At 41.3% G+C, this 13,481-nt stretch overlaps 1 protein-coding gene across 2 annotated transcripts in view; it reads left to right on the top strand.

Annotated features, from left to right (window-relative positions):
- The window catches only part of ATP6V1B1 (ATPase H+ transporting V1 subunit B1), a 30,696-nt gene extending 30,005 nt beyond the window's left edge, over positions 1 to 691 (top strand). For both annotated transcript variants that reach the window (XM_009237202.4, XM_054548077.2), the window contains exons 13-14: positions 11 to 140; positions 233 to 691. In XM_009237202.4, coding sequence (XP_009235477.1) covers positions 11 to 140; positions 233 to 396 — 294 coding nt within the window. In that variant the 3' untranslated portion in view covers positions 397 to 691. The remainder of the gene's footprint in view (positions 1 to 10; positions 141 to 232) is intronic.
- Positions 692 to 13,481: the final 12,790 nt, after the last annotated feature.

Genomic DNA, 13,481 nt, shown 5'->3' with positions numbered 1-13,481 from the left:
CCTCCCCCAGTACGCCTGCTATGCCATCGGGAAGGACGTGCAGTCCATGAAGGCAGTAGTTGGGGAGGAGGCGCTCACCTCTGAGGACCTGCTCTACCTGGAATTCCTGCAGAAGTTTGAGAAGAACTTCATCAACCAGGGTAAGGCGCGTCGCTGGTGTGGAGCCAGTAACCTCTTCACCCTCCTTCCGACCCACACACATTCCTAACACTCCCTCCCGCTCTGTCCCTAGGACCCTACGAGAACCGCTCGGTGTTCGAGTCGCTGGACCTGGGCTGGAAGCTGCTGCGCATCTTCCCCAAGGAGATGCTGAAGCGCATTCCGCAGGCCGTGATCAACGAGTTCTACTCCCGCGAGGGGGCGATGCAGGACCTCGCGCCTGACACTGCGCTCTAGCCCCGCGCGCCGTGGCACCCCAACACCGGCAGGGAACCTGCCCTCGGCTCCCGGGCCTCCCCTCCCGCGCCACCCCAACCAGCGGCTTCTGCGCCGCCCTCCGCCCTCCGCTGGCTCCGAGGTGGTGGGGGGGCCGCACGTTCCATCCCTTTTCCTCGTGGGTTCCTTTTCCCGCGCTCCATGCCTCCCCCTCCACTCCCGGTGCTACGGAAGAACCGAAGGTTGCGATGCCTTGCTCTGACGGGAGCATCTGTATTTTTATGTTAAAAGCCCACAAAATAAAAATAAAAAGTAACTGAGATGAATTTATCTTCGTTGAAAACAAGATTGACAAAAGAAAGATAAAAATGAAAGGAACACATAATTACTGAAGCTGGGGGCTGGGGTTATGAGTACATGGAGTTCATTAAACTATTCTCCCTATTTAAAACAAACAAACAAACAAACAAAAACAAACCCAGCGCAGAGGCTGAGCCTGTTGTCCCAGCTACTCTGGAGGCTGAGACGGGAGGATCGCTTGAGCTCAGGAGTTCTGGTCTGTCGTGCGCTATGCTGATGTGGTATCCACAGTAAGTTGGGCATCAATATGGTGACCTCCTGGAGACGGGGGCCAGCAGGTTCCCTAAGGAGGGGTGAACAAGTCCAGGTCTGAAACCAAACAGGTCATAACTCCAGTGCTGATCAATAGCGGAATCATGCCTGGGATTAGCCACTGCACTCCAGCCTGGGCAACATAGCGAGACTCTGTCTCTTAAAAAAAATAAATAAAAATTAAATTTAAGCCCGGCGTGGTGGCTCACGCCTGTAATCCAAGCACTTTGGGAGGCCGAGGCGGGGGTCACTTGAGGTCAGGAGTGCGAGACCAGCCTGGTCAACATGGCAAAACCCCCGTCTCTACTAATACAAAAAAAATTAGCTAGGTGTGATATCACACGCCTGTAATCCCAGCTACTAGGGAGGCTGAGGCAGGAGAATCACTTGAACTCGGGGGGGCAGAGGTTGCAGTGAGCTGACATTGCACCACTGCACTCCAGCCTGGGCGACAGAGTGAGACTCCATCTCATATATATAAATAAATAAATAAATAAATAAATAAATAAATAAATTTTTAAAAAGCTGCATTAATGTCTTAACAGTTGCCAATAGAATTTTTCTTAGGGAGATAATCATCTTCCTTAAGAAATAGCTTGGGCTGGGAGCGGTGGCTCACACCTGTAATCCCAGCACTTTGGGAGGCCGAGGCGGGCGGATCACTTGAGATCGAGAGTTCGAGACCAGCCTGACCAACATGGAGAAAACACGTCTCTACTAAAAATACAAAAAAAAAAAAAAATAGCCGGGTGTGGTGGCACATGCCTGTAATCCCAGCTACATGGGAGGCTGAGGCAGGAGAATCGCTTGAACCTGGGAGGCAGTGGTTGCGGTGTGCCAAGATCGCACCATTGCCCTCCAGCCTGGGCAATAAGAGTGAGACTCCATCTCAAAAAAAAAAAAAAAAAAAGAAAGAAAGAAAGAAATAGCTTGACAGGCTGGGTGTGAGAGTTCAAGCCTATAATCCCAGCACTTTGGGAGGCTGAGATAGGATTGCTTGAGCCCAGGAGTTCAAGACCAGCCTGGGCAACATAGTGAGACCCCTGTATCTACTACTAAAATAATTTTAAAAGATCACCTAGGTGGCACACACCTGTAGTCCCAGCTACCCAGAAGGCTGAAGCGGGAGGATTACTTGAGCCTGGGAGGTCAACGCCGCAGTGAGCCATGATGGCACCACTGCACTCCAGCCTGGGTGGCAGAGTGAGACAGGGTCACCCCCTGTCTCAATAACAAACAAATAAACACACAAATATCTTGATAAATTTCAGGTGGAACATGAGCTCAGGAGCCTTGGAAGGGACAACTAAGGCCACAAAAGATGTGTGTGACTCTAAACAGCTCTGCCTGAGAGAAGCTAGGTAGAATCTGGTTTGCTCCAGACAGGAAGGGAGGAGAGTTGCTAGGGAGAGGGCCTGAAGGACATCGGGGGTATGAGTGCAGAAGACTGAAGATCCCCAGTTAAGAAACGGATGAAGAGTATTCTGTAAATTAGGCTGCCTGATGTTCTTTGAAAGCTGCCAACTTTTTTGTAATATGAATCCCTCCTCTGTCTCCTCTGCCCCATCTCCAGTGAAATCATGAATGCTTCCTAGGAAGGGAAAGAAGGGTGGTTTGGGAGGATAGAACTTCAGTAAAGAGCTGAGTTTCATTTCTAGGTAAATGTGTTGTAGATGACGTCAGAATTATTGGATCAAGAGCTAGGACCAAAGGAGGCCCTCCCCATTCCCATCCCAAGATAATTTACAGCCATCTTGGGGAAAGGTTTGGGTGTCCGCCAGGCAAAGAGTTGTTTTTATTTAATAACAGCTTTATTGAAATATAATTCCCATACTATACAATTTATTTATAATTGTAAGAGTTAAGTTTTTGGTATAGTCACAGAGTTGCGCATCCATGGCCACAATCAATTTTAGAACATCATCATTACCACAAAAAGAAACCCTACACCTTTAGCTTTCACCTCTCAACACCTCCCCACAATCCATTCACTCCTCAGCCCTAGGCAACTACTAACCTACTTTCTGTCTATGGATTTGTCTGTTTTATTTCATATAAATGGAAACATACAATATGTGGTCTTTTGTGACTGGCTTCTTAGCAAAATATTTTCAAGGTTCATCCATGCATGCATCAGTACTTCATTTCTTTTTATTGCCAAATAATATTTCACAGAATAGATATACCACCTTTTGTTTATCCAGCAGTTTATGGACATATGAGTTCTTTCCACTTTTTTGCTATTATGCATAATGCTACTATGAACATTCCTGTGAAAGTTGTTATGAGGACATGTTTTCATTTCTGTTAGGTAGATAACTAGCAGTGGAATTGCTTGGTTGGATGGTAACTCAGTTTAATGTTTTGAAGAACTGCCAGCTGCTTTCCAAAGTGGGTGCACCATTTTCCATTTCCCCCAGCAGTGGATGAGGGTTCCAATTTCTCCACATCTTCAGCAACCCTTATTATCTGTCCTTTTTATTATAGCCATATTAGTGGGCACAAAGCGGTATCTCATTGTGGTTTTGATTTTCATTTTCCTAACAATTAATGATGTTGGCCATCTTTTCCCATGTTTATTGATCATTTGTATATCTTCTTTGGAGAAATACCTATTCACATCCTTTGCCCATTTTAAGTTGGGTTGTCATTCTATTATTGAGTTGTAAGACTTGTTCACATATTTAACATACCAATTCTAGTCCTTTACCAATGATTTGCAAATATTTTCTCTCATTCTGTGTGTGTGTTGTCTGTTCACCTTCTTGATGATGTCCTTTAAAGCAAAAAAATTTTAATTTTGATGATGTCTTGTTTATTTTTTCTTTTGGTGTCATATCTAAGAACCTATTGCCTAATCCAAGGTCACAATGATTTATGCTTATGTTTTCTTCTAAGAGTTTTATAGTTTTTTGTTTTTGTTTTTGTTTTGAGACCGAGTCTCACTCTGTCACCCAGGCTGGAGTGCAGTGGCATGATCTCAGCTCACTGCAACCTCTGCCTCCCGGGTTCAAGTGATTCTCCTGTCTCAGCTACCTGAGTAGCTGGGACTACAGGCACGCACCACCACACCGGGCTAATTTTTGCACTTTTAGTAGACACGGGGTTTTGCCATGTTGGCCAGGCTGGTCTCAAACTCCTGCCCTCAAGTGATCCGCCCTCCTCGGCCTCCCAAAGTGCTGGATTACAGGTGTGAGCCACCACGCCCAGCCGAGTTTTACAGTTTTGTTTTGTTCTGAGACGGAGTCTTGCTCTGTCGCCCAGGCTGGAGTGCAGTGGTGCCATCTCGGCTCACTGCAAGCTCTGCCTCCGAGGTTCATGCCATTCTCCTGCCTCAGCCTCCCGAGTAGCTGGGACTACAGGCGCCCGCCACCACGCCCGACTAATTTTTTGTATTTTTAGTAGAGACGGGGTTTCACCGTGTTAGCCAGGATGGTCTGGATCACCTGACCTCGTGATCCGTCCGCCTTGGTCTCCCAAGTGCTGGGATTACAGGGGTAAGCCACCGCGCCTGGCCAAGTTTTACAGTTTTAACTGTTATATTTAAGTCTTTCATCCATTGCAATCTTTTATATTATGTGAGCCAGGGTTCCAGTTTCATTCTTTTGCATATGGATGTTCCAGTGTCCCATGTTTGGAGAGACTATTCTTTCTCCCATTGAATTGTCTTAGCAAAAATCAGTTGACCATTAATGTGACAAGTTATTTCTGGACTCCAAATTTATTCCATCGATCTATATGTCTATTATTATGCTATTACTACACTTTCTTAGTTACTGTAGATTTGTAATAAGTTTTGATTGGGAAGTGGATGTGCTCCCACTTTTCCAAGATGGTTTTGGCTATTCTGGATCCCTTGAATTTCCACATGAATTTTAGGATCAACCTGTCAGTTCCTAAAAGGAAGCCAGCCTGAATTACGAGGAGGACTGCATTAAATCTGTAGATTGATTTGGGGAGTATTGCCATCTTAGCAATATTAAATCTTCTGATCCATGGACAGGGAGTATTTTTCTATTTATTCTGGTATTCTTTAATTTCTTTCAACTAAGTTTTATAATTTTCAGGGAATAAGTTTTGTTCTTCTCTTAAATTTATTTCTAAGTATTTTATGCTTTTTGATGCCATTGTAAATGGGATTGTTTTCATAATTCCATTTTCAGATTGCTCATTGCTAGTGTATAGAAATACAAATGATTTTTGATATTGATCTTGTATTCTGTAATCTTGCTAAACTAATTTATTACTTTGAATCGTTTTTAAATGAATTCCTTAGGGTTTTCAGTATACAAGATCATGTAATCTATAGAGATAGTATTACTTATTCCTTTTGAATCTGGATGCCTTTCGTTTCATTTTCTTACCTAATTTCCCCGGCTAGAACCTCTAGCAGTGTTGAATAGAGGTGGCAAGAGTGGACACCATTGTCTTGTTCCTGATCTTAAAGGGAAGTCATTCAGCTGTTCACCATTAAGCATGATGTTAGCTGTGGGTTTTTCATAGATTTCCTTTATCAAGTTGAGGAAGTTCAATCTATTCCAAGTTTGTTGAGTGTTTTATAATAAGAGGTGTAGAATTTTGTCAAATGATCTTTTTTTGGCTACTGAAATGATCATGGTTTTTTATCCTTTATTCCATTGATATAGTGCATTATATTGATTTTCAGATATCAAACAAAACCTATATTCTTGGGATAAATTCCCTTTGTCATGGTGCATAATCTCTTTTAATATGTTATTGGATGTGATTTGCTAGTGTTTTATGGAGGATTTTTGCATCTATATTCACAAGAGATATTGGTCTGTAATTTTTTTTTCTTGTGATGTCTTTGTCTGATTTTAGTAGCAGGGTAATACTAGCCTAATAGAATGAGTTGAAATTGTTCATATTTCATTTATATTTTGGGAAGACTTTGTGAATAATTCGTATTAATTCTTCTTTAAATGTTTGGTAAAATTCACCAAACATCTGGACTTGGACTCTTCTTTGTCGGCAGTTTTTACTATTAACTACTACTACTACTAATTGATTATCTTTAATTATTATATGTCTATTCAGATTTTCCATTTCTTCCTGAGTCCATTTTGGTAGGCTGTGTTATTATGGAATTTTTTCCCTTGTTACCTAAGTTATCTAAATTGTTGGCAAGTAATTGTTCATAATATTCCCTTGTACTCCTTTTTATTTCTGTAAAGTATATAGTAATGTCCCCCTTCATCTCTTATTTTAATAATATTCCCTTGTACTACTTTTTATTTCTGTAAAGTATATAGTAATGTCCCCCTTCATCTCTTATTTTAATAAATTTAGTCTTCTCTCTTTTTTTTTGGTCAGTCTAGCTAAAGGTTTGCCAATTTTTTAAAAATAATTATTTTACTGATGCATAATAGATGTACATAATTTCAGAGTACATGTGATAATTTAATAGATTCATATAATTTTTAAAGATCAAATCAGTGTACTTGGGACATTCATCACCTTAAATATTTGTCTTGTCTTTATGCTAGAAACACTCAAATTATCCTCTCCTGGATATTTTGAAATGTACAATAGATTGCTGTAAACCATAGTCACCCTACTGATCTATCAAACACTAGGTCTTATTTCTTCAAGTTTGCCAAATTTGTTGACCTTTTTTAAAAACCAACTTTGAGGCCAGGCATGGTGGCTCATGTCTGTAATCCCATCACTTTGGGAGGACAAGGTGGAAGGATCACTTGAGCTCAGGAGTTCGAGACCAGCCTGGGCAACATAGTGAGATCTTATTTCTACAAAAAATTAAACAAAATTAGCTGGGCATGGTGGTATGTTCCTGTAGTCCTAGCTACTCAGGAGGCTGAGGTGGGAGGATCACTTGAGCCTGGGAGGTTGAGGCTGCAGTGAGCCAAGATTGTGCCATTATACTCCAGCCTGGGTGACAGAGTGAGATCCTGTCTCAAAAAAATAAATAAATAAAAAATAAAAACCAATTTTGAGTTTAGTTAATTTTCCCTATTATTTTCATCAATCTCAAAGCAGTTTCTAATTTTCCTTGTGGCTTCTACTTTGACCCATTTGTTATTTAGGAGTGAATTGTTTAATTTCCACAGATTTGTGAATTTCTCAAGTTAATTTCTTATTCATTTCTAATTTCATTCCCATGTGGTCAGAGAACATTTCAATTATTTTAAATGTATTGAGTCTTGTTTTATGATCCAGCATATTGTCTATTCTACAGAATGTTTCATGTGCACTTGAGAGGAATGTGTACTCTGCTGTTGTTGGATGAAGAGTACAACAGATGTCTTTCAGGTTTAGTTGGTTGATAGTATTGTTCAAGACTTCTACTTCCTTGTTGTACTTCTGGGTACTTGTTCTATCCATTACTGAAAGTGGGATATTGACGTCTTCAACTATTATTGTTGAATTATCTATTTTTTCTTTCAATTCTGTCAGTTTTTACTTCCTATATTTTTGGACTCTGGTGTTAGGTGCATATATGTTTATAATTGTTATATCTTTCTGCCATCAGAAAGATATAAGATCAGAAAGATTCCTTGACCCTGTTTTCATTATAAAATGTCCTCCTTTGTCTCTAGTAACATGTTTTGATTGTGGATTTTGTTTTATTTTGTTTTGATGTTCAAGTCTATTTTGTCTGACATTAGTGTAGCCACTCCATCTTTCTTACGTTTACTGTTTGCATAATATATCTATTTCCTTTTCAACCTACCTGTGTCTTTGAATCTAAAGTGTCTTCTGGGCTGGGTGCAGTGGCTCATGCCTGTAATCTCAACACTTTTGGAGGCCAAGGTGGGAGAATCATTTGAAGCTAGTAGTTTGAGATCAGCCTGGGCAACATAGTAAGACCCTATCACTACAAAAAATATAAATAAATAAAAAATAAAATGTCTCCCATAGACAGCATATAGTTGAATATTGACTTTTATCCAGTCTGACTGAGTGTTATTACTGATATGGTAGTATATACATCTGTCATTTTACTTTTCTTTTCTTTTTATTTATTTCTGACTTCATTACTTTTCATTTTCTGTATATGTCATGTCTTTTTCATTCCTCTGTTTCTCCTTTAATCTTTCTTTTGCATTAAGTGAATATTTTATAATGTAACATTTTAATTCCTTTAATCATTTTCCATTCTATTTTTTTCAGTTGTTTTCTTAGTGGTTACTCTAGAGCTTACTATATTCATTTTAGCTTATCAGAATCTATTTCAGATTTATACTAACTTAATTCCAGTGAGATACTGAAACATTATTCTTCTATTACTCAATTCCCTTTTCTAACTTTTTGTGCTATTGTTATACATACCGCATATATAATATGCAAATAATACATTGTTATAATATTGCCTTGTATAGTTTTATGTCATTTAAAGAAGCTGAGAAGGATAGTAAATATATATTTATAGAGTATATTATATTAATCTTCTATACTATTTCTGGTTCTTGTTATTTGTTCTCATGGGTATGAGTTACCATCTGCTGTTACGTCTTTACTCCAATACAGCTTTGCTCCCACCCACCTCATTTGTGTTGTTATTGTCAAATAGATTATACTTCTAAACATTATAGGCCCAACAATACAATCATATATGTTGTTTTATACAATTTATTTTTAAGTCAGTTAAGAGCAGAAGAAATATACATTTATATTGTTTTTATAATTACATAGTCATCTTTACCAGTGCTCTTTGGATTTGTTTTGTTTTTATTTTGTGAAGATTCAGATTATGGTGTGGGTTCACTTACTTCTAGTCTGAAGAACTTCCATTAGTAATTCTTGTAAGGCAGGGATGCTAGCAATAAATTTTCTGAGTTTTTGTTTGTCAGGCAATGTCTTTATTTTGCCTTTATTTTCAAAGATAGCTTTTCTGGATATAAAATTCTTGAGAGTTGTTTTTTGTTCAGCATTTTGAATATGTTACCCATTGCCTTTTGGCCTCCATTGTTTCTGATGAGAATTCAGCTATTAATCTTATTGAGGTTCCCTTGAATGTGATTAGTTCTTTTTCTCTTGCTGCTTTGAAAAATTTGTCTCTCAGCATTTTTAGTATGATGAGCTTAGGTGTGGATATATTTGTGTTTAACTTACTTGGAGTTTGCTGAGCTTTCTTAAATGTGTAGATTAATCTTTTCCAACAAACTTGGCTAATTTTCAGCCATTGCTTCTTCAATTACTTTCTCTGCTCTTTTCTCTCATCTCTCCTTCTGGAATTCCCATTATGAGTATGTTGGTGTGCCTAATGGTGCCCCCCGACATTTTTTGAGGCTCTGTTTTCCTTCATTCTTTTTTCTCTTTGCTCTTTGGACTGCATAATCTCTACTGCCTATCTTCAAGCTTGCTGATCCTTTCTTCCGAAAGTTCAAATCCACTGTTGTTCCTCTCTAGTGAATTTTTCATTTCAATTATTATACTCTGCAATTCCAGAATTCATTGGATTATTTTTTAATGGTTTATCTTATCGATAGTCTCTATTTGTTGAGAAATTGTCACCATACCTTCTTCTACTTTTTTAAATCATAGTTTCCTTTAGTTCTTTAAACATAGCTTTAATGGCTGCTTTGAAGTCTTGGTCTGTTAAATCTGATATCTGGCCTCTTTCATAGGCAGTTTCTGTTGTCTGCTTTTTTTCCCCTATGTATGGGTCATACTTTCCTGTTTATTTGCATATCTCATGGTTTTTTGTTGAAAATTAAACTTTTTAGGAAATATATTGTAGTAACTCTGAATTCTGATTTCCCTTCCCCCCTCTCCGGCTTGTTTTTGTTGTTTGCTTGTTTGTTTAGGGACTTGGATAGGCTCTCGTAGTGAAGTCCTTTTTGCCCTCAATGTAAATCTGATTTAAGGGGTATGACTTGTTCTTTAGGGTTCCTGTCCTGAGCAGACCTCCCCACCCCTACAATATAGTGAGCACCCAGATACCTGCCTTCCTCCAAATCTGGTCCCAAGAGGCAGACATTCCCTCTCCCACCCGTTAGAACCTGTCTTTCAAATTTTTCTTTCTCCCCCAAAAGCATTATCCACTTCCTTCCAAATGGATACTCCAGGGTGCTGTTCTGAAAGTCCTGTTTCCTACCCCATTACCACCACAGCCAGAACCCAGACTCACCACTGGAGGACGCCCAATTCTCACAGCCAAGTTCCCCCACCCTGCTCCCATTCATGGGCGAGCACGCTGCCTGGCCACAGTGAAAGTGTCAACTCCCACAGCCTAGGCCCATCTTAGGGTGTGTCCCTGCTCAAACAAATGGATCTCAGCACTCCAAGCATAATTCTTTAGTTTCACGTACCTGGCCATTTCTCTGGGGTATACCACTCCTCCTCCCGGAAGACAGCACAGGGCCAGGTTCCAATGTCCCCTGGGTCTTCACAGTGCCCACACAGCTCTTTTCTGGGACTATCCCACTGGTCCTAATTCTTTTACCCAATAGAGGCTTTAACCTCAGGAGTTTTTACTAGTCAGGCTTCAGTTGAAAGTGACAGAAGCTCAATCTAAACTAGCTTAAGCTTCAAGAGGATCCTGGGGTGGTTTAGAGAATAGATGCGGAGCATCTGGCCTTGGGCACTGGCCCTGGAGCGTGCAGACAGCGCCTCTCTAGGTTCTCCCCCAACTTCTCCCTGATGGGCCTGCTCCCCTCAGCCTTCCATCTCACTTGCCTAGAGCTGTAGAACCAGTTAATCTGGAGCCACACCTTTACCATCACCTTCCAAAGAAGAAATCGAACCTTTCTCTGGGCATTTTCTGCTGTCTGCCCTTCTCATGGTCCAGCTTCTGTTGTTCCACCAGGCATTATCTGTTTGCCCAGCTGCGTGGCTGTGGCCAAGGGGTCTTTAGGATAACACATTCTCTCCTCCCGGGGACTCTGCTAGTTTCCTGTTTCTTCCTTCCTTACTCTATTGACCCTTCTCCCTCAAAATCACCTGCAGCCTCTTGCCTCCCTGACTGAGGCAGAAAGGCCTTAAAGTGGTTCTCAACCCTGGCTACACATGAGAATCACCTGGAGAACTTTACAAATACCAATGCCCAGGCCCCAAACCAGATGAATTAATCAGAATCTGTAGGGGTAAGTCCCCTGCACTGGTGTTTGTACAGCCGGGATTGCAAAACACTAGTATAGAGATGTAAGATACCTCAGGTCAAGATAGTGAGGATGTACTTGGAGAGGTACTGAGATGCTCTCTCCAACCCCACCACATACACAGGGTCCTGTTGTCATTATTAGAATCCTAACATCCCAGAAGCACCAACAGCCCAGGAAATCCTCAAACTTTATCCCTGAAAAGCACTGACACTTTATCTCAACTTGAAGCCAGTTGCTAAGGCCCTACCTGGGGCAGATAGCCAGCATGATTTGCTAGTTTTGAAGGTGTTTGCCAGGTATGCTGAGTCCTGGCTACTGGGGTTGGGGGACAAGTGCGCTCTCAGAAGACAGTACCCTGGAAAGGGAGAAAGGTGATTCTGGGTGGATAATCTGTATTCTTGTCCCTCTCTGCAGGTCACTGTGGTCTTAGGGGACCTTCTGTGCTTTTCTTAGGGGAAATACCTGGAATGTTGGGGTACAGAGGAAAGACCATGGTAGGGGTGGAGTGACGTAGTCAGATATGCCCAGAGTTGACCCTGGAGCCACAGGAGCCTTCTGATAAACTTGGGGTCATTCATTCCTGTTGAGAAGGGATGAGAATGTGGATGGCTCAGTAAGACAACACTGATTCAAGCAACAGTTATTGCTTAGCTACTATATATTCTAAAAAGTCAAAAGCAAACTGAGGAAAATATTGACAACAAATGTAACATACATAAAGGGTCACTATGCTAATAAGTTTTACAGATCAGTAAGAAACATATTAAGGCCTTCAAAGAACCATGAGAGTAAAAGAATTCCTAGAAGACAAAACCACTGATAATTAAATGTTTAACCCTTGTTGGTAATCAAAGAGCCACACTAGAACATCATTTCCACTACCAAATTAGTGAACATTTACTTAAAATCCTAACATCCGATGCTAGCAATGGTTGGAATAGTTCTTCTCTGAGTAATAGCAGATTCACAGGTAGTGCTTCTCTGCTAGCACCGTTCTCATTGTTTACATTCCTTCATTCCTTGTAAAGTAGGTGCTATTATCCCCATTTTGCTGCTGTAGAAACTTGTAGGGACCAGCCCCACAGGGTGGGTGGGTTTTTCTCCCTGTGTGTGGAGACGAGAAATTGTAGAAATAAAGACACAAGACAAAGAGATAAAAGACAGCTGGGCCCGGGGGACCACTACCACCAAGAGGGCAGAGATCAGTAGTGGCCCCAAATGCCTGGCTGTGCTGTTATTTATTGGATACAAGGCAAAAGGGGCAGGGTAAGGAGTGTGAGTCATCTCCAATGATTGATAAGGTCACGTGAGTCACGTGTCCACCGGACAGGGGGCCCTTCCTTGTTTGGCAGCCAAGGCTGGGAGAGAGAGAGAGAGAGGACAGCTTACGCCATTATTTCTGCGTATCAGAGACTTTTAGTACTTTCACTAATTTTGCTACTGCTATCTAGAAGGCAGAGCCAGGTGTACAGGATGGAACACGAAAGTGAAACAGGAGTGTGACCGCTGAAGCACAGCATCACAGGGAGACGTTTAGGCCTCCAGATAACTGTGGGCGGGCCTGACTGATGTCAGGCCCTCCACAAAAGGTGGTGGAGTAGAGTCTTCTCTAAAATCCCCCGGGTGCTTTTTCTTTGCATTGATGCTACCGCTAGACGACGGTCCGCTAGACCACGGTCCACTTGGTAACCGGCGTCTTCCTAGATGCTGGCATTACTGCTAGACCAAGGAGCCCTCTGGTGGCCCTGTCCGGGCATAACAGAAGGCTCGCACTCTTCCGGTCACTTCTCACTATGTCCGTTTGGTTCCTATCTGTATGGCCTGGTTTTTCCTAGGTTATGATTATAGAGCGAGGATTATTACAATATTGAAATAAAGAGTAATTGCTACAAACTAATGATTAACGATATTCATATATAATCATGTCTATGATCTAGATCTAGTATAACTCTTGTTGTTTTATATATTTTATTATACTGGAACAGCTCGCGCCCTCGGTCTCTTGCCTCGGCACCTGGGTGGCTTGCCGCCCCCAGAGACTAAGTCAGATAACTTGCCCAAAGCCACACTGCTGATGTGCAGCACACCTGCTTCACTGCAGGTGGAAGTGGAAGTGAATAATAACCTTCCTGGAAGGCAGTCTGCAATCCCATATTGACAGCTGAAAAATATTCATTCCCTTTCACCTAGTGATTCGACTCCCAGGAATCCATTCTAAGAAAACAACCAGAGTTGAGCCATTTCGTTCTCGGCAGCACATGTGAAACAATGGCACATCCATTATGACGCTGGGCTCTGGTTGCGTCATAATGTACGTTTAGTATGTGGAGTGACAATGGGCGCTCGCTCATAATATAATGCTATTAATAAACGAAAAGAGATACAAAAAATAGTCATGATATGCATATA

The sequence above is a fragment of the Pongo abelii genome, chromosome 12, assembly GCF_028885655.2.
Source record: "Pongo abelii isolate AG06213 chromosome 12, NHGRI_mPonAbe1-v2.0_pri, whole genome shotgun sequence".
In the NCBI taxonomy this organism is placed as follows: Eukaryota; Metazoa; Chordata; class Mammalia; order Primates; family Hominidae; genus Pongo; species Pongo abelii.
The sequence above is the reverse complement of the archived record's forward strand: the minus strand, read 5'-3'. Positions and strand labels throughout refer to the sequence as shown.